We start from the raw sequence: 21,415 nt of genomic DNA on the forward strand, positions 1-21,415 counted from the left end.
CATGGTATCCCTGTGATAGTTGGCAGGAGGAGCCGCGGTTGTAAATTTAACGTGACGAAAGTTATTTACCTTCCTCATATAACCGCTGAGGTATCTACCCAGTGGGGAAGCTGCAAAAAAGAGCAGGGTCTCTGCAAAGAGAGACGGGAGCCAAGCAGTGCCATTGTTTTGCAAAACAGTACAAGATTAATGATGGGAATGATGAGAAAGCTGGTTCGATGGGGTGTAGGGTATAATAGGTGTGCCCTGACAAATGGTGCTGTGCTGTGACAGGGGGCTGCTCTGATCGTGCTGGAACTAGTTCAGTCTGGTACAACCTGTGTCCGTACTGTCTGTAGGATAAAACAGCTGTAGTGATGTAGTGGAGTCTTCTTTTTCATAGCCTAGCTTCCTCAGCAAGGGAATTAGTTGTAAGTCCAGGACAGACTGTGGATGGCTGCAAGTCTAGGGCCTTGAAGGAAAACAGAATGAATCAGCTTGACAGTGGAGATTCCTCCTGCATCAATCAGACTGTCCTTACCCAAATGTTCATTGAAAAATAACAAATTTTGGTCCACGATCACTCTTTAAGGAATCCTCATCAATTCTTCTTCCATAGTACCTTACACAGAAGAACCCTGACTATTAACTCTATTCATTATTATATTTTCTCACCAGCTTGCTAGGTGCAGAAGTCAAACTGAACTCATCTGCAGTTTCCCAGACACTGTCCTCCTGTTCTTTTTTTGGAGCAGGACTAATTGCTCCGCTCGTGGTACATAAAGACATCCTAGAGTGATGCAACTAATTCAGGACCGAGGAGGTGGAGGGCATCTGGGTGTGAAAAAATAGGCTGGCATCTTGCAGGTATGTCTCCTGCATCTTCAACCGGAGAGCTGCTTTCAGGCCCAGCCATCGTGTATTGATTACTGAAACCAGATAGTGCTCATAGTTCAGGTCTAGCAGCAGCCCTCGACATCACATGGAGCAGACTGCAGCTAGTGAAGGGCATCTCAGATGCTTTTTGCAGATGGGTAGAGAGGCATCTGTCCTTAGCTGGAGATGTAGAGCTCTGAACTGCTATTGTAATTTGGTGTTGCTTGGGGCTACCAAGAAGGTCTTTATGGTGGTGGTGGTGGTGTTTTTTTTTTGTTTGTTTGTTTCATTTTGGTTTAGCAGCCTCAGTCTGGCCTGTGATTCTCTCATTTTTATTGAGTTTGCAGAAAAGGAGTTACTTGAGACTCAGTTAAAAGTTGTGATGTGTACTGTTTGCCTCAACGTATATGCAGGACATTTTTAAGGCTCAGATGAGCAAGTTAGAAGATGTTACTTTAATTGTAATGAGAGCAAAGAAACATTCCTAAGATGACTGGGGGAACAAAATGCACATCTTCTTAGGAGAATTGGAAGATCTTGTCTTGTTTAGAATAGCCCAGCAAAGACTGAATGGGGGTGTGGTGACACTATATAAATATATTTGAGAAGTAAATGTCAGAGAGAGATATTGACTTCATCACATGATCAAATGGCTGTACAGTGAGTAATCCTGAATGCATTTGGACTGGAAATCTAAAGGCTTTCAGCTATCTAATGAATGAGGGGCTTGAATACTCTTCCAAGCACTAGAAGCAGTAGCCTTCAGTCTTGTAGGATGGAGCCTGAGAAGGTTATGGACATGACTGTACAACAGAATAGAATAGGAGAGGATAGAAAAGTAGGCTTATGTTATGAGTCCCTTGGCATCTGATGTGTCGGTATCCCCAGTTGTGTGAGAAAAGAGATTAGATCACTGTTGATTTGCATTACACTTATAATAATTCCATGCCTCAGGGCTTCCACTATAGCTGGAAAATATTTTTCATTCCTCTTGATGCATAATTTGTCCTCTGCTGGTCTTTTTGACTTCCCCTGTAGGTCTGCAGGTAGATTATTATAGGTGGCACTAAAATCTTAAGGTTTGTGTGTTCTGCTCACATCCTCAGGATTAGGCCAGCCTCTAGAACTGGATGTCTTTTAGAGTTGTTTACCCAGATCAGCTTGGTAGGCACCATTGATTTCCTTTACAGCATGGGACACAGTCTCCTTCCTAGAACCAAGGCTTTATTTAACAAATTATTTGCAAATCTACAAAGACTTTTTTTTTTTTTAACCTAACAAGCAAGCTGTTTACTCATCTCATCTTTTCTTCCTTCGCATGACTGAGTTATCCCAATACTTACTAGTATGTCTGTGGGCACCTTTCATTATTTTTCTGCCTCCTTTCATCCTCCAAATTGACTTTTCTGATACTAACTGATCATTTTTTTTATGTATTCCACACACGGAGGGTGCAATGCTTAATATCAAATGTACTGATTGGAAGATATTCGATGTTACAGGGGAATTTCATTTTAGCAGTGTACTGAAATCACTGTGCAATCACAATATACCAATTGCAGTATACCCTCGGATCACAGTACGAATGTGATTGCCATTACTGGTCTCTATATACAAACCATCACAATGCTGGGCATCCAGAGTCACCAGGAAGAAATGCGCAGGTCTGAAGCCAGCTCGAGCCTGTTGATCTCTTCAAAATTCTTTTGGTAGTTGTTTGGTTTTTATACTCCATGTAGGGCTGAGACATGCATTCACTCCCCCTCATGCTGGTCTGACACAACTGGAGACATTCACACTCTGTTAATGAAGGGAGAAACATTTATACCACCAGTCCATCCATTTGACTGTTGATGGCTGTTTATCTAAAACAAAGGCCACTCTCCAGTCCCCTTTTGTATTGGGATAAACTCAGCTTCTTTGCAACAGCTGTGGCCAGTCACAGCCCGCATTAATCCCTGAGCTTCATGGGCACATCATCTGTGTGTAGGGGTTTATTGGTCAGTCACACCACACCGCTTATTTTTAAGGGGATATTCAGAGGAAAGGCAATGCTAGCAAACAAGCAAATCAAGAAAGAAGAAAGACACAGAGCTATTTTCACTCCTGGAACATAAAAGCCAATAGAGGTGCATGCGCGGTCCCTATATTACTGCTGACACATGCTCTGAAGTTACCTTCCTCTCAGTGTCACAAGTCCATCCAACATTTCTAATCTCTTTTACCGAGTTAGAGAAACAAAATGCATGAGGTAACATCCACTCCACAGACATGATAAGCTCAGATAAATGCAAAGGACACATGGTTAAATAAATTGGATAAATGAATAGCCGCTCTATCACAGCAACAGCTTTTAAGGATGAGGAGGTAAACAATATTTCTGGAGAATATAATTGCCTGTCTGCTCTTTAAGTCTGTGCAGCGCTGGAAATTTTCAGACTTTTAACTTTCATAGCGTTCACCTTCGTGTGTTGCTGCTTACTGACTGAACAAGAATTGCATCCAGGAATTCTGAATCATGGAGCATCCTTTACTTTGCATAAGATGACCATCACATACACACACAACTATGTTTGAATTCTTCCACTCGTAAACACACGCACACCAAAAAAAAAAAAAAAAAGACATGGTCAGTAATCCTGAGAAAAGCCTTACTGTGAAGTACAGAAAGCACTCATAAATTTCTCCCAGAATAAAAGTACAGCGCATCCTCTACCTTGTTCCACCTTTAGTCTTGACATCTTCTGGGCACAATTTCATGCTACAATGTCACCCGTACAGTCATCCCTCAGCTGCTCAGTGAGGAAGCTGTATCTCATGCAGTGCTTGGAGGAATGGCAACAACATGATGGTCGTTCTACTCTGGATACAAAAATTCCTGTTTGTCATTGCAGACAGGGACTTTCTAGACTTTCTGGCTAGAATTTCTAAAGATCTGAGATCATGAACTTTCCTGGCCTGCTTCATATAACCAGAGAACCTGGAAGCTGCAGTCTGCTCCACATGAAGTTGATGGCTGCTGCTAGAGCTGTTTTGCTAGCAAGCACGCAGTGGCTGCACCTGAAAGCAGTGCTCCAGGTACTCCACCATGCCAGGTGTGAGTCACCAAAGGGACTCACAGACCATGCTTGTTACCAGCTCAGTGTGCCAGGTTAACCCCCAGCTAGACAAAGGCACGAAGACTTGAAGTCAGCTAAGTAATACATGGGTGTCAGTCTGAACCACACCAAGCTAACATATGGAGACAGCCAAACCCATTGAATCTGACTTTAAAGGCAAAACACTGGAATTTCAGTAATTTAGTTTCAAATACTTCATAGTGCCAATGAATCATTTTTGGCTCCTGAAGTCTTAAAACTGCATACCAGACCTTTTGTTCACCTGAAGTGACAGAAACAGGACAAAGTTCAACAGTAAAACGTCGTGTGCTGAGGGGCTAATGATAAGGAATTGTTACGTAAATCTGGAGGAGCAGACAAGGAAGAGAGAGAGAGAGAGGAGTGTAGTGGTAGACAGGTTAAAAAGGATGTGCTGACAGAGTGATGCAACTTGAAAAAAAGAAAGGCTAATGTGACTGATGGTAGACAGTGAGTTACTTTTATAAAAGATGGGGAAGCATTAGCACCATTGCATAAGATGTTCGTAAGCTCTCATCTGAATCCCAGAACGCTCATCTTTGATGCCTGCTGAACACTTTTTGCTTTGACTCCCTTCAATCTTTTGTGTTCTTTTAAATCCAACCACATTCTCTCATCTTCCTCTTTACAGCATACAGCCATAAGAAAGGTCAATTGCAAAGCATTTATGGGTAATAAACTCTTTCTCCTTTTCCCTAAGATCTTAGCATTGTCAGCACAATAACAAGAGGCATGCTTTAGCTTCATGTTTCTCAAATGCCAATTATAACTCCCAAGTGGAGTAGAAAAGCTAAATACTTTAAGAGATAGATAGATTAATTGAAAGATTACTGGCAATGGCTTAGTTCTTCAAAAGTGAGGAGAGTATTTATATAGACTGTCATACATTGTTCCCAAGAACTGTGATCAAGTCTTCACACCTTGGTCTTGGAGAAGCTGCTGCTGCCACCAGCTGGTAGTTCACTGGTCCTTGGCTGGAGAGACGTCCCAGTAAGGCAGCTAGGCCATGAAGCAGCTAACATCTACAGAAAGCTAAAGAAACGTTGCTTCAGCCCAAAATCCATTTTGGAATTTGACAAAAGACAAGACCTGTGTTGTTAACAGGGCAATCTTACGATAGCATTCACAGTAAGCAGTTATCCATGGACATGGCTGGAACAACAAGCATACTAAATTCAGAACATCAGACATGCAACACTGGACCTTTTTATGACTGGACGACACTAATGTGCTTCATCACTTAAGTTCCAGAAATGCATTTTGGGATGGCACCTCCTTTGTACTCTGGAAGTAGAAATGGCAGTTCCTTGCATGCTTACTGCTTCATCTGCAGGTCCAATGTAAGAAGGAATCTAGTGAGCATAACATTAAACACCATGCAAAAAAAAAAAAAAAATTAAAAAGGAAATTGGTTTAGCGGCCTGACAAGTGTTCTGTGGTCACTGTGGTTGCAGTCACGGATCTTGTAAGAGAAGGGCTTTTGCCCCACTAATGGGTTTAGTGCAAATCAGTGGTTCTTTTCCTGCCCACTCTGTATGCACGAAGATGCACGCAAAGATCTTGGATTATCAGAAGCTGTATACATCACTGTAGATTGGCTACTGGGTTTGTCATTAGGAAGCCAAAAGATGAAGGCTTTGCTTTATTAGGTTTAGCAACAACACGCATTTTGTCATACAACTTATTACGGTTGATTAACTTCAATAGTTGTCATACAGCTATTATGGTTGATCTGGAGGTAAATATAAAATTGTAAATAAAAGAAGGAGTGCACAGAAAGGCCAGTGTAGTGACAGATAGTGTTGAGGCAGCCTAAACTGAATAGTTGGGTTTGTGAAATTAATGTATTTTAATACAAACAAATTGCAAAGTCATCTTCCTCGGAGCAAGTCATGCAAGTTCATTGAACTGGATCAGCCCAAACTTCCAGCAGAACGTTGTGGCAAAGGGGAGTTTTGCAGTCCTGCAGTGTATTAACAAGAAAGGAGAGAGCAGCACGAGAGATGGGAGAACACAGGGACCCACAGCTCTGCAAAGACAAATATCAGACTTCAATGTGCAGGTCATCTGTCTTTTTCTGACAATATTGAAAAATTGGAAATACTGCAGAAAAAGCTGAAAGTGATTCAAGAAAATGGTGTAAAGAGTTTGGTTTGTTTAATTTATCATACAGAGGACTGAGAGATGATTCAATTATTTGATTAAAGTGCAGAATAGATATCTCAGAACAAACTAACTGGATAATAAAGCATTTCTTCATCAGGTAGGCAGAGATGTGGAGAGAATAGAAACCTATAAATTAGACTCTTACTGAGGCAACTTTTGTGATTAAAACCTATTTAAAGATTGGACACTGAACATGAACAGTAAAGAAAATAACATTCCCAGAAATGCAGGCAGATTGCAAAGAGGGTGGAATATAAATGCACAAGAGTGTGAAGAATGACTTTAAAGTTGAAGAGTTACTTGAATTCTCCAAAAAAGAATAGTAGAAAGAGAGTCTTTAGTTCAATGCCTACCAGTATCACAGTGCCTTTCAGGAAGGACCTTTGTATCTGCTGCATGACCTTGCTAGTAGAATCACAGAATCATTAAGGTTGGAAAAGACCTCCAGGATCATCTGGTCCAACCACCACTCTACCACCACCGTCACCCACTAAACCATGTCCCTAAGCACCAGGCCCAACCTTTCCTTGAACACCCCCAGGGACGATGACTCCTCCACCTCCCTGGGCAACCCGTTCCAATGCCTGACTGCTCTTTCCCAACCTGAACCTCCCGTGGTGCAACTTGAGGCCATTCCCTCTAGTCCTATCACTGGTTATCTGTGAGAAGAGGCTGACCCCCAGCTCCCCACACCTTTCTTTCAGGTAGTTGCAGAGAGCAAAACATGACAAGGTATACCAGAAAGCTGGGTGGCTATAACTGTGTCTAGAGTGTCCACACAAGGTGGGGTGAAGGAGCTACATGTACAAGCCTTTTGCCCCGTTGAATTCTGAAGTCCCCCAAAGCCTACTGCTGCCTGTTTGCTCCTAACTCATATACTGCGATGGTTTTGAAGCTGAGCAGTTCAGAGACAGTCCCAGTTTGAACTGGAAGCAGTTTCTGAGCTGTTCTGGTGATCATGAGACCCTTCATTTTGATCCAGGTGAATCCTGTAGTGCTTGCTCATTCCAACCTCTTCTGCATGAAATCCATGACAACTCCAGGCCTACTTCCAATGTCAAGGCAATGGTGCCAGTAGTTCCATACTGGATGTAATAGTGGCTCTGTGCAATGTGGTGGATGTATGGTTTAAACGCTTTCCACCACAGGATGTAATTGTGAATGCTAAGTAATTTTTCTGATTTTCTGATTTGATTCATTTTGAATCCATATGAGCCCATTCATTTTCTCCTTTTACTCGTACACCATGAATTATAGCTCTACCTTAGAAAAACTAAAAGTACCACAGAATGGCATCCACTCTGTTTAACTCTTACAAAGGTCCCCAGTTAGCTTGTTGGACCATGCCAACCAGCACTCTTCCAGAAGTGCTTTCAGGCACATTTCAGAATGTAGATACTGCAGTGCCAGTTGGACTCAGTGCTGGAGAGTGGTCCCAGGTCCATTTCATTTGCTAGCACACATGTGGTCTGGAATCTCGGTATATCCTACTGCCTGGGATATTCCTGTGCCTTCTTTCCTGCCTTTCTGGTAATTAAAGTGTCGGTTTTAAATATAGTGCACTAGTTAGTGAGTTGTAGGGGAAAAAAAAGAAAAAAAAAGAAAAAAAAGAAAAAGCAGAACCAGCTCTGCTTATTGCTATTATATAAGGAAAAGAACATTTTTTCAAGAGTACAGTGTATATTATTTCTCACATCTCTGGAAAAATACCATGTGAACATACTTGATAAATAATGAAAATGACTCTGCATTTCAGAAGAATGGATCTTAATTTTGCTTTAAATGACAACTGGTGACAATACGGATGCAATATAAGCCCACTCTAATCAGTACAATTAATATTCCAGGGGAAAAAAATCAGATAATTGTATTGATTTTCTCAGCATATTTTGAAAGCAAAATGAACAATTAATTCTTTATGTAATATCAAGGTTATTAGGAATTAAAGTTTTCAACATTACAGATCATTGTCATTACCCTAAGGAAATAAGGTTCTTATACTGAAAAGCATATTTAAGTCCTGTGCTGTGTCTTAGAGTTGTGAGAAGAGACTCTTTCATCCAAAGTCCATTGCTGTCAACAGAGAGAGTTCCAAAGGTCTCAGTGATCTTTGGTTCATGGCCCACTAAAACATCTCCAGATCTACTGCACTAGGAAGAGCAAAATTACTGTATGAACAAAATCTTGATCTGCTGCTTCTTGAATAAAAATAAATAAATAAATAAATAAAATTGGATGATTTCAGTAAGAATGAGATCCAGTCATGATACATAAATGCACTATCCCACTAGTTTGTGCTAAGTGTACCATTTCAAGTCATTAATTAGCAAGTTGCTAAATATCCCATCTGTATGGAAACTATCATTGCACTTCTTATCCAGATGAACAATATATATATATATTTTTTTTTTTCCCTGAGAAACTTGTTTATTTTATTGTACCACCTTATTTTTATACAGTAAAATGTGAAAATACAGCATGCTTTGGAGTTATTCCAAAACTGTCCTAAACGTAAATACTATCAACCTGATATATATCAAGAACAGGTAAATGGTATTCTCTGTGCTGCTCACATCTATCTTCCCTGCTTCTCTTTTGCTTATCACTTGTTGTAATTAAAGAAGGGTAGATGGCTTATAAAAGAGGAATTCTAACGTAGGCGATGTCCCCCAGTTAATGATGTCAAATTTCAGCCTACATTTCTGGGTCTGCAGACATAGAATGAGAAAGAGATCCATGGATTAGATACAATAATGCAGAAGAAAACAGGAAAAAAAAAAGAGAAAATGAGACACACCAAAAGAGAGAAAAGATACATCACTGGAACTCAATGGGTTTTATTTTCTTTATTCACTTTTATTTTATTCACCAGTGGCAGAAAACAGGAGCTGGGAGGAGAATCACAGTTTTAGAGATGGAGAATCATATGATTAAATTTTGCCTTTTTATATTTCTAAGAGGACTTGGTGATAATGCTAGCATTTTCAGTAATTAATTTTAAACACTGCACTGTGCCTTGTTACACTGGAAAGGTCATTTATCTGAAGTGTATAATCAAATATGAAAATAGTGAATTGATTTTTTTTTTTTCTGACCTGATAAAACTGTCTCAAATCAACCTTTTTATGCTCTGCTTGGTAAGAAACCACTATGCAATCTGTCTACATCCTACACAGCACGTCATTCTTGGACAAGTCGAACAGGTGGGACCACACAGATTCAGACAAAGTCTCCTGTGCTCAGCAATAACCAGAAATAAATACTAAAGAGTGAGGAAATGACAAACATGTATGAGACCACTCCTGAATACTGTTCTGGGCTTCTCAAGCTGAAGTGTTCCTACCTATTCAGGTTTTCCTAGCACAGTAGCCTTTCCTTAACTGGAGTCATCTTGGCAGCCCCTCTCTGGCTCTATCCCAGGTCTACTCCAGGGGACCAGAACTGCACATAGTATTCAAGGTTGGGGTGAACTGTGAATTTATGCACTGGCATAATGACATTTTCTACTTTGTCCTCAAATTCCTAATGATTCCTAACTCTCTGTATGACTTCTGATCACTGCTGAGCACCGAGGTGATATTTTCATGGGACTTTCTTCTGACACCCCTGAGTGTTGCTCCTGCGTGGAGCAAGAGGCCATCAGCCCAGAGGTCATGAATCTTCATGTGAAATTAGTTTTGTTGTTGTTGTTGTTTGCTATGTACATCATTTTATGTTATTTATCTGCATTTCTTCTGATATTTTGTTGCCCAGTCACCAAGACTTTTCCGGTCCTTCTATGGTTTCCTACAACCTGTACTCATCTTTACTCTCCCCCCTAACATTCTCATACAGCTGTTTTCTCATCACACTGATCCCTTTTTTCTGGGTCAGTTATGAACACAGAGAATGGCACAAATTTCAGCACAGACCTTGTAGAATTCATCTGGGAACCACTCTCCCCTGCAAGAATTGAATATTTCCTCCTACTTTGTGTTTCCTATTTGGCAATCAGTTCCTCATTTACTCAAGAATTTCTGCTCTAATGTGGTTGCTGTAGCTCCTTAAATATTTTTTTGTTAAGGAATTTGTCAAAAGCCAATGGGAAATTCAAGTAGATTGTATCAATTAGATCACTCTTATCTACATGCTTGCTGACCCCTTGAAAAAATCATTAGAAGTTTACAAAGCAGAATTTTCTTTTACATAACCTCTGTTGCTCTTCCCAAATGGGTCATGTTGATCCACAAGGCCTTTCATTAGATCCTTTATTACAAACTCTACTTAACTGCACAGTACAAATGTCTGGCCTACAAGCCATTAATGTCCTGCTATCTCCGTGGAAATAAAAGTAGGTGTTCAATACGGTTACTTAAATCGTGGACCATGAAATTTTCTTTCTAAATCTTTCTGTCTATTTTGACTGATTAAGTTATCTGTCAGACTACCTACCTACCTACCTACCTACCTACCTATCTATCCATCCATCTGTCTTCTACCTATCTTCCATCTACCTGTATCTTTCATTGGAACACCACTAGATTCTCTGTATTGCCTTTTTTCCCACAAATAGGAAAGCACTCTCCAATCTGGTGATAATGAGAACAACTTAGTAACTAGTTGTATATTTATAGCCATTTTTAATCTTAAAAGCACTGTACACACAGTTATCTAACAAAATTCAGTAATCTAACATAATTGACTTAGTTAGTATAGACTTAATATGAACTGGATATCCCTACATTTGTTTTTTGACTTCCATTATTTTTTCTGTCAGATACTTTACCCAAGTTATGTTGGGTAATGGATGTGCATCAGATTTCACTCATCCCAAGAAAGCAAGAAGTCATGTTTGCTCAGTTCCAACAGCCAAGATCTTTTCCACAAAGAGGAAGAAGAGGATAGCCAAGGTCTTTTCCACAAAGAAGAAGGAGAGGAGAGCCAAGGTCTTTTCCACAAAGAGGAAGGAGAGGAGGCTTTAACAGTATCTCAAAGCCCATTTTTGTTCCTGGATTTAAAGCAAGGTAGTCTGCTCTGACACTGAGTGCGTTTAACAGATCTTTTCCCATAAGCAAAGATGGATATAAAGCAACTCTTCTGTTTCAGTCCCAGGTTCTTGTGTCTGCAGAGCGACATCTGACACAACTGAATGTATTTAGATTGTTCCTTCAAAATCCTCCCTCCTTTTTCCTCACATTCAGATTTAATCTTGTAAATCCAACATATTCTTTAATCTTCCCTTCCATATATTAGAAAAAAATATTCAATTCCTAAAATGAAGATTTCTCATGTAATCAGTGAAAAGTACTCATTTTTACATGTCATAATTCTGGGACTTCTGCTCTCCAGAGAACATTCTATTAAAACAGAACGGTCAGCAATTGCTGATCAATAGGCAATTGATTTATTTTATCATACAGTGACAATAATTGACAAGGCCTGGAACTGACTAATTACTTTTTGCAGCCTTGGTTTGTTCTTACAATTTTACATTTGCACAGTACTATATTTTCCTTGACACTTAGTGCTGTTTACAGTCACTTGCTTATTCTTTTTAAAATTAAATATTGCTGAGTGTGATGGTTCTCACTCTTGAACAGAAAGGGTTGCAAGTTATACCTATGAATTCATAAAATACATTAAATTTGTTGATTGAACATCATATCTATATTAGTTTAGTTGTTATTTCAGATATTCATTCAAATAACTCACTATGAATCAAAGCATTAGATTCTTATCTGCTGTAAGCTGATAGCAAACTCCATTTACATCAGTGGTAGTTTGGCAGACCTGAAGGGCTGACTTTTAAATTCCAATTGACATTACTTCTCAGATTCAAGTGAAAACAGGCATACTGGAAATAAGCTATTTATAAAACATGCAGTTATTGTGGTGTGCCAGGGGAATTGAAATATGTCAGATAATCTTCCCACAAGGAAAATGTTAACTAGATTATTTAATATAGACTGAGATTTTGTCATTCTACAGTTAATCCCATTGTGTTTTTTATTATCAAGCAAAATTGGCTGTTGTTTCTTCTATTTCTTACACAGTTTAGAGAAGCACACATAATTAGGAGATCTAAGACAGATGGGGAAGACAACAAGCCCTTATCAGATAATCAGTCAGTGGTTCCTTCATTTCTTTTTGTGTGTTACGCCAAACCTTTTCTCTCTGCTCCTGAAGGAATACTTAATTTCCACGCAAAGAATAGCCACAGGACCCCAATGCCAAATGCACACTACCCTCTGAGGCCAGGGCTTTCTGTAGGCTCTGACTCTTGTGGATAAGAGAGAGATTTAAATCCAGGTATCCTGCACTCTGGGTGTGTATTTTCATTACCAGGTACACGGGATGTCTGAGGGCTCCTTTTGTGTGTGGTCGGTCACTGTCTGAGCATATCTGCTGATCAGATACTGCCAGCAAGGCTGGCAGGAAAATATCTGCATTTTAGATCTATGCAGTTACCCGTATCCCAGCTGCGGCTATGACCTTCACCTGCTAGTCAGGTCCCTTTGTGCAAGGACTTCACAGAGGCGACCCCTGCACCAGCAGGCAGCAGCGTGCAGTGTGGGTACCAAGGCAATTTAAGGAGGAATTTGACAGGATGCAGTCAAATGCTAGGACACGGTAAAAGGCAGTATTGGACAAAGCATGAAGCTGCCTTTCTGTAATCTTTTGAGAAAGGAGTGAGCTCTGCACGGTGAGGGGTTCAGGACTAGAGTTCAGCCTCTTGTATAGGGTGGGGACAAATGGGAGCTGGGCAAAGGTTATGAAAGGCTCTGAAAAGGAGCTTCAGTTTTGTGTCAAAGGCAGCACACAACAGGGAACCACTCAGAAGCAGAGAGGTTCTGGCACTAAATGTTGGTCTAAAACTACTGGCCATATGCTAATATTTGTTGAGGACCGAGTAAAAGATGATCGAAAAACAATGAAGAGAGGGGATTATAACAGTATTATAAAAGTGGACAGGAAGGAAAGACTGTCTTAGAGAAGCCAGGCAGAAAGACACTTTGAGATCTAGATGCAGCAGGCCATGTCTGGAAGGCTACAGAAACTGGGGAGTTAGGAGTGAGTTTAGAAATTTCACTATTTCTAAAGGTGCTGGCAATTTTGTCACGGACATGATTAATCGCGTTGCGTGCATCCCACTCCACTGGGGGCTACTGAAAAATTCCTAGAGATACTACGTGGTATCAAAAAAAAAAAAAAAAAAAGGAAAGCAGTGCCGAGGGCTACTGAATGATCCATGCTGTCAAACTCCAATTATCTGACATTTATAAAAGATGCTAAATATAATTTAGTATTGATTTGCCTTCGGGGTAAAAAAATATTTCTCATTATTCGCAGTCACGTATTTGATAAATTGGGAGTGCCCAAAGCAAACACCGACTTATGTAAATTAGGTATTATAGATCTTATTTTTGTCTAGCGCTCATTTTCCATCAGCTGTGGAAGCGGTTAGTGGGAAGCGCAATTAAAACGCCACCGTAAATGACAAATGGCCATTGTGCTGGGGTGTTCCGCAGGAGCCAGCGCGCTGCTGACTTCCAGGACACGATGTGAAACACCGCCCAACCGCACGGTAAAGAGAGCACCCCAAGGCCGGCGCTGCGCTTAATTAGGTGTTTAATTAAACGGAGTGAAAGCCTCGCAGAGGCTGACGGGGATCCGCCATCTTGGGCGGCTTTAGGCGGAGGCGTGGCGTCGCCCTCCCCTCCTCCCCTTGACCCCCTCCCCCCCCCGCTCATGTTCCCGCGCATGCGCGGTGCACCGGAAGCGGTGGCGGCGGGGCGGTGGCGGCGGGGATGGCGATGTCGGAGAAGTTCGACTCGCTGGAGGAGCACCTGGAGAAGTTCGTGGAGAACATCCGGCAGCTCGGCATCATCGTCAGCGACTTCCAGCCCAGCAGCCAGGCCGGCCTCAACCAGAAGCTGTGAGGCCTCCCGCGCGGCACCATTCCCCTGAGCGGGCCCCAAAACACCCCCAAGTCCGACCCAAAACAGCCCAAATCCGTCCCCAAACAGCCCCAAACTAAACCCGACCCAAAACACCCCCAAAACACCCCAAACCACCCCGAACCCATCCGAAACCCACCCCAAAACAGCCCGAACCCAGCCCACATTCCGTCCTGGTGCCCGTTTTTTCCTCACGACCCGCCCTGTTTTCTCCTCGCAGGAATTTCATGGTGACGGGCCTGCAGGATATCGACAAGTGCCGGCAGCAGCTTCACGACATCAGCGTGCCCTTGGAGGTGTTCGAGTGAGTGTCCTCCTGCCCGTGGTGGGTGCTGGGGGGCTCTGGAGGCTGCCTCCTTCAGCACCTCCTTCCAAAATCACATCTCAGGGGGTACCAGGAAATGATAAACTATACACCTGATTTCAGCTCTTTCATATATATTTTTTAATTTACGTTGTACGACACTGTACATGTAGGCAGTAATATAGCTTCTGCCCCATCTAGCAATACAGTAAGTAATCCTTCATTTTGGAAATGCACTTCTACACTAGGTTAACTAGGTTAGAATCAGGGTAGTAGAGTTGCAAACAAAAATAAATTAGGCCAGTACGTAGGTATTTGAATTTCACTAGTGGCAATCTTCGTCCTATCGGAGATTTAACTGTTATAAGTAAAATTATGAATGTAGAGGGAGAGCTTTACAAGATAGCTTTTATGCAGAAGACTAGTAAATTGTTAGTATCTTGTAAAACCAAAAATATCATCAGTTTGCTACGCTCTGGTGTGTTGTTAGCTGTATAGGGCTTTCTCATAAGTCTTTCATTCTTTATTTATCTATGATAGTACTCGTAAATGTTCCTTTTTCTTCATTCAGGGATGGAATTTCCCTTTGTCTAATACTTAAGCATATTTTTATTTTGCTATATTATGTTTGCTTGTTCAAGTGCTGGTACAATTTTTACTTTCTAGTATCGTATGTGTAATTGTTCTTTGAGTTGCTTGGTGTCTTACGTGTTAATTGCTTACCATGTGCTAACGAAACTATTTTATAGTTATTCCCCTTGCAGTTACTAAGGATGGGTTCACCTTTCTACTTTCATATGTACCTATTGTATGAGAGGACCTGGGTATTATATTTTTGATAATTTTTTCAAAGATCATGGGTCTCTGGAAACAAAGAGTTAAAACAACATATCAGGACAGCTGCTTGCTGCCTTCCTTGAGTAATATTTTGAAAGTGATTAATCTAAGCTGTGTTTTTTAAAATTCACGTTTCAGACAATAGTAATAAAAAAAGCAGAACGAATACTTCTGTTCTTTGGAGAACTTTCTAGTACAAATGCAATCCCTTAGACAGTATCTTTTCTATTTTCAGATATATAGATCAAGGTCGCAACCCTCAGCTTTACACCAAAGAGTGTCTGGAGCGAGCTTTGGCTAAAAATGAGCAAGTGAAAGGAAAAATTGACACAATGAAGGTAAGCCAGAAATAATGAAATTACTAATGTATTTTGTTCAGTCCTTTCCCCAAATATATATGGGGAGAAAGGATTTCACTTATGCGGTTATTAAATCCTCCGGTGTGATCTGCATTAGGGATTGCTCTGCATCCGTGTGCCTTAATAGAGAAGCCAATACAGGAAGCTTGCAATTCACAGCTGGAGATGCAGATGTTGCTATGAATTCATTTTGACTAAAAGTATATAGTGTTGCAGATCTCTTTTGTTATTTGTGTTCTGAATACTAATGGGTACCTCACACTGTTATATATCTGTAACAGTGTGACGTGTGTAAATTTAGAAATAAGCAAAACAGAAGAGGTATTTTTACAGTCTTGAATGGGTCTTAGCATGTTTGCCGTTTTTAATAGGGTATATGAGCACAAGTTAGTCTTTATTGAATGACTTTATGCCAGCGTTTAGGGTTTTTTGAACTTGCACTTTTATTCAGAAAGAACTTAAGCATTCCGGTATATGGTTTTAACTACTGCTGAATGGCAAAATTAGAAAAGGAAGTTCAAAGAAAGGGGTGTTTGCGTTTCATAACGTTCTTAGGCTCGATTTTAAAATTAGCGTGGAGGATGCTGCAGAATGCAGACATATCTGTATATTTTCAGCATTTTTTTTCTTTTGATAGAATGGAGCTTGCTTGTAAAAGTCGTAGGAACAGTTATGCATTTCTGAAGCAGGTGTGAGTTCCTTCGTAGATGTGGAGGGGATTACACAGCAAATCAAGTGGGCATGTCCTTTATTAGCTTTGCATCAATATCATCATCTAAACAAGTCACCTTCACAATGAAGGGTGTATGACTGGAATAGAATGTCTTAAACTTGGAAGTGTTTATGGTTACTTTCTGGAGACTATTTAAAACAAGTTGAATGGCTTTCATTCTGATCTGACTTCCTGTTGATTTTGGGTGATCATGAATGGGTAATGGGGGGGAAAAGGACTACCTGCTTTCCTTGAATTTCAGTAATGCCACTTACTTATCATATACTTCCATCATCCCCTTCTAGAAAGGGAAATAAAATGCATAGGACTACTCCAGTACTTTCTTTTCCATCCCAGGAGATAAGGCAGTTGCAGCAGGGAGGGATTCTTGCTTCAAAATTGTCCGAAGAAATTCATGGAAAGCATCTGAAAGGAATGTGGTGGTAAAAGTAGGGAGGAAAAGAAGTATTTGAAGCTTAAGGTTCTGAGTCCAGCGTATTTTTTCTGCAAATTGTTATTCCTTAAATTATGATACATGGAAGAAACTGCTTAGAGACAGGGAGACGGGACCCTAGACAGGTATCGATGCACCAGAGTATACCAGAGAGATACCACTGCTTTATGTTTCTTGAGTGAAGGTGCTAGTTAGTTTATGGCTAATTAAAAGCATTTTAGTTTGATCCTTTTCTAGCGGATTTCATGTTAGTGTTTTCTTTGACTCTTGTAAACATTACTTTGGATGGGTGGGGTCTTTTTTGATAACCGTGTTTTAGGTCACTGAAATGTTAAAATGTTGTAAAAATATTTCTATTAATTGGATTACACTGCTAGATGAAATCCAAATGATGCAGGTGGGAGTGTGTGTATTTATTATCTCTGTCTCTCTCTACATAATGTTTTTTTTCTTTCCAGAAATTTAAAAGTTTGTTAATTCAAGAACTTACAAAGGTGTTCCCAGAAGACATGGCAAAGTACAAAGCTATTCGAGGAGAAGATCCTCCTCCTTAAGTTGGCCTTTAACTCTAAAAATGTCAATTCTATAAATTGATGCTTACCACTCTTTATAAAAACATGGACTGAAGAGGTGGGGTATCCAAGACTTCGTTAAAAACTAAAGTACAAATGGCCTTGATAGGACATAAAGGAGCTTGATGATCACTCATGGTTCTGGTCTGAAGCTACTGCATCTTTATGAAGAGTTTCACTCAAAGATTGCTTTTGAAACTTCTTGTGGTACTTGGTTGTTCTTTCCTGAAAGGTTTTGGAAATGCTTTGATAACCTGCAGGTGATTATATAGCATTTACTACAAAGTGCATTTCCGGAGCAGAAAACCATGTTTTTTGTCTTCTGAAAAGTGTGCTCCAGGGTTGTGGGTTCATTTGTTTTTGAGAAATATATTTATTATACTTGATTTTTTTTATTTGTAAACTGTTTTTTATCACTGTACAAACAATTGACTGTGTTCACCTTGGAAAATTCTGCTGAACAGGAGCCTGTCGGGCTGCAGTTTGCATGTGTCATAATGAATCACAGCCAAGAAAACCTTCAGATATGTGTTTTGTTCTGTAAGCTGCCGTGCAGATGACTGATGTAGAAGTGGAGCATATGCAGGGATTAGCTCCTCAACAATGTTAATATTTTGTGTAGTATTTAATGTAGGCCTTCGTTCATTTTCTTTAAGCAAGTTGTAGAATAAAAATTTGAAAAAAATTAAACTTGTGTGTTACTCTTTAGGGAATGAACCAAAAGCTGTGTAAATTAGCATATTTATCAGTGTCAGTGATAGAAATGAAACAGGTATCAGAACTTGGGTGTTACAAGTTATATTTACAGGTAAAGTAATCTTGGCATTTTGCTTTTTGTGGGGAAAGCTTTAATACCTGAAGCAGGAGATTTTGGGTATCAGTGATTATCACACGAAGTGTTTCTGGTTAGATTCATACTCATTTGTGAAATCTCTTACTGTTTATATACAAGACAGTCCTGAAAGAAAACAGCTTGATGGGATTGCTACCCAGGGGAATAGTGCGGAAGACTGCTTTTACAGTGAAAGAAACCAAATTTGCATATAAAAACTTGACCTTGCTGAAGGGGAAGACAGTTTCATTTTTTTCCCCTTTACTGCTGAGATGTGTTTCATGTTTCATAGATACTTAACATCCAATTTCACATAGTTTCACAGATCAAGTAATTCAAGAAACTTGTTATCACAAAAGAAGTAGCATAATGTCTGTTATGATTATTAGTCACTTTGATGAAGTAAAGCCTTTGGAGCATCTGTAATGTCAAGTATACTTATTCGTGACCAGACTTTGGCATAACAAAAGGAAAAAAATTGAGAAAGCTGGCTGTTCCTCTGAATTAGTTATTGAAGACTTGCCACAAGATAGTCCAAAGAGATCTAATTCTTCCTTGGTCCTACTCTGCCTTGCCCTAGTCTGCAGATATCCTTTTCCTTGTACTCCCTCCAACCACTAATTGCACTTTTCACTCCACAATGTTACTCCACGAACTTGGCAAATAACAGCAATAAAGAAAAAGCGCACAAACTTTTTTTTTTTTTCCTGCTTTGCCTGGATTGCAAGGTCCTGAGGAATTCTTGAAGCGTGGCTTCAGGTTGGCACCTGCCAGCTCTAAAGAAAGTGGACAGAATACAAGGCAGGAGTGCAGAAGGCAGAGTGTTTTTAAGGTGCATGTCGTGTTGGGCAGCAGAGCTGGAGAGCAAGAGCATCGGCAACAGGAAGGTGAAATGTTTCTAGGACAAGAAGACAGTAGGTAACTGGCTTGGTTATGGAGTATTTGCTGTTCAAAACCTTTTATTTTATATATATATTTTGTTTTAAATATATTTTAAAATGTAGTCCTCATTTTCAAATTAGTTTTTACACACAAACGCCTAGCCATTAATGTGAGAGTCCTATCAGAAATTTACATTGTAGATGTGCGGAGCTTGAAAAATTAGTCTCCATCAGTTGATATGCTGACTAGCACTGTGTTGATCATCTCAGAGCTGATGAGCTTAATATGGTGTAGGTATTTTTTGTTCTTTCCGTATCTATATTCCATGTTATTTATTCTGTAGAAACTACTAATGGGATACTGGAGTTTTATACAGTATGGATTTAAACATACTGCTGATGGGAAAAGAAGAGGTAAGGAGGAAAGGGATGCCATTATCAATTCACTGGAAACAGGATTTTTACTTGACTATCAACACACTAAAGAGAATTCAAAAGTTAACATTCTGAATATTAAATATTTGTGTCCTGAATATTTCCTGTTCTTAACAGAAAGAAACGAGCTGTGTGTGTTATTTCAATGTGTCACAGCTGCCTTCTCCAGCCATGCAGCTGAACCATTTCTTCACGTCTCTTCTGCTTTCCATTTCTAAGAGCACCAGCAGGGCAGGGGGAAATGAGATTTTTTTCTGGCAGAGGATGGTGAAAGAGAAATGTTGTTCATAGGATTTGTGAGTTTTCTGTGCTTTGGTGGGCTCAGTGTGGCAAGCTCTTGAAGTTGGGAAGCTCTTGAAATTGATTAATTATCCAGTAAGCATCCTTTCCTCATCCTCAACTACTGCCTGCATGTCACTCTACAGGAATGTCAGTGTGTTTTGGGATTTAGGCAGTCTCCTCCACCTTGTGGAAGAAGCTATTCACTTTGCTGCCATTACAACCTTGCCATCCTTCTATAAAATCATAGAATCATTAAATCATAGAATCAAAAGCTGTACTGACTTGGACTAATTCTGCGCATTTGATTTGTTTGCAAACATCATTCAATTTCAGACATTTTCTCCTGATACTGGCACCAATTTAAAGATTTGATTGTGTCAGCTGTGTAATACAGGAAGGCCTTGTGCATTCTCTCTTCTCCCTGTTAATGCTGTTACTGCAACATTATTAAAGTAGTTGAATAAGTTGATTTCTGCAGAATGAAGAGAAATGGCACAGGCTTCTAACAAATAACAACACTTCCAAAACAAGAATTGAATCACAGCATCTAAAGTCCTCAACAATTTTATATAAGCACAATAGGGATTTTTATTTTAAAATTTATCCTATTGTTATCCCAGTTAACAAAGAATATTCTATGCTGTTAGATATTTCCAGTTTTTAACAATAATTTTATGGTGTAAAGGGTAATAATTTCCTCAGGTTGTGCATTTCCCTCTGTCTTGCTTTTATCCTCCATCCTGTGGATCCATTTAGTGGACATTAATGAAGAATATTTTGCCAAAATAATATAAAGATTACTTTCTTTCCACTTTATATCATGAACGAGTGGACTTCTTTAAAAATTTTTGTCCCTTTTGACTGGTGCTTCTTGACAGCTTTTAGCCTTAGAACTCTATCTCCTTCCTGCTTCTCCATGGCTTATGAGATTTTTCATCTCAGCTGCTTTTTAATATAGAATCACAGAATCATAGAACATCCCGAGTTGGAAGGGACCCACAAGGATCGTCAAGTCCAACTCCTGGCACCATGCAGGTCTACCCAAAAATTCAGACCATATGACTAAGAGCATAGTCCAAAATATGTTTCTTTCTCCAGCAGAGCAGAAATATTCAAGGACAGAATTCTTAGTGGGATGATGGTGTGGCTGGGACATGGAAGTGTGAAAGCTGGAGAGTGACACCTTTGTTGGCATTCACTCTTTAAGCTGATATTCCCCATTGGCGACAGCATTGGTCAAGGTGTCCTCCTCTCATCGTGCTCGACTCGGAGACTAGAAGTGACGTTCACAGTGAAAAGGAGGAACCTCTCAGGGAAAGGAACAGCCCACAGGCTTGTTGTGAAGGGCATTGAAGTGAGCCCCTAGTAATTGATGATGCTGTCTGGAAGCATTTGCAGGGCACTGGGAACTGTCTTAGGAAGAGCTGGGTGGCCTGTGGGGATGTGGGCAATGCCCTGAGCAGGATGAAGTGAGCCGCCTTGGTGAACAGGTCATGATTACATGGACAGATGTGTTCCCATGCGAGGGGAGCAGGTTTGCTTTGAAATCCACAAATTGCCAGGGCTGGTCTGGAGTGGGGTAAGTCTTTAGGAGACCCTGTGCTCCTTGCAGAGACCTTCAGTTGCCAGCACTGGTGCTGCAGGCCTAGATA

General features: G+C 40.2%; 1 protein-coding gene across 1 annotated transcript; it reads left to right on the forward strand.

Annotated features, from left to right (window-relative positions):
* Positions 1 to 13,899: 13,899 nt before the first annotated feature.
* On the forward strand, positions 13,900 to 18,023 carry MED10 (mediator complex subunit 10). The gene is made up of 4 exons (XM_035552808.2): positions 13,900 to 14,073; positions 14,316 to 14,399; positions 15,472 to 15,574; positions 17,220 to 18,023. Exons 1-4 carry the CDS (start codon positions 13,946 to 13,948, stop codon positions 17,313 to 17,315), a joined length of 411 nt encoding a protein of 136 aa, XP_035408701.1. The 5' UTR covers positions 13,900 to 13,945; the 3' UTR covers positions 17,316 to 18,023.
* The last annotated feature ends 3,392 nt before the right edge of the window (positions 18,024 to 21,415 follow it).

Source organism: Cygnus atratus, chromosome 2 (assembly GCF_013377495.2).
Source record: "Cygnus atratus isolate AKBS03 ecotype Queensland, Australia chromosome 2, CAtr_DNAZoo_HiC_assembly, whole genome shotgun sequence".
Lineage (NCBI taxonomy): Eukaryota > Metazoa > Chordata > Aves > Anseriformes > Anatidae > Cygnus > Cygnus atratus.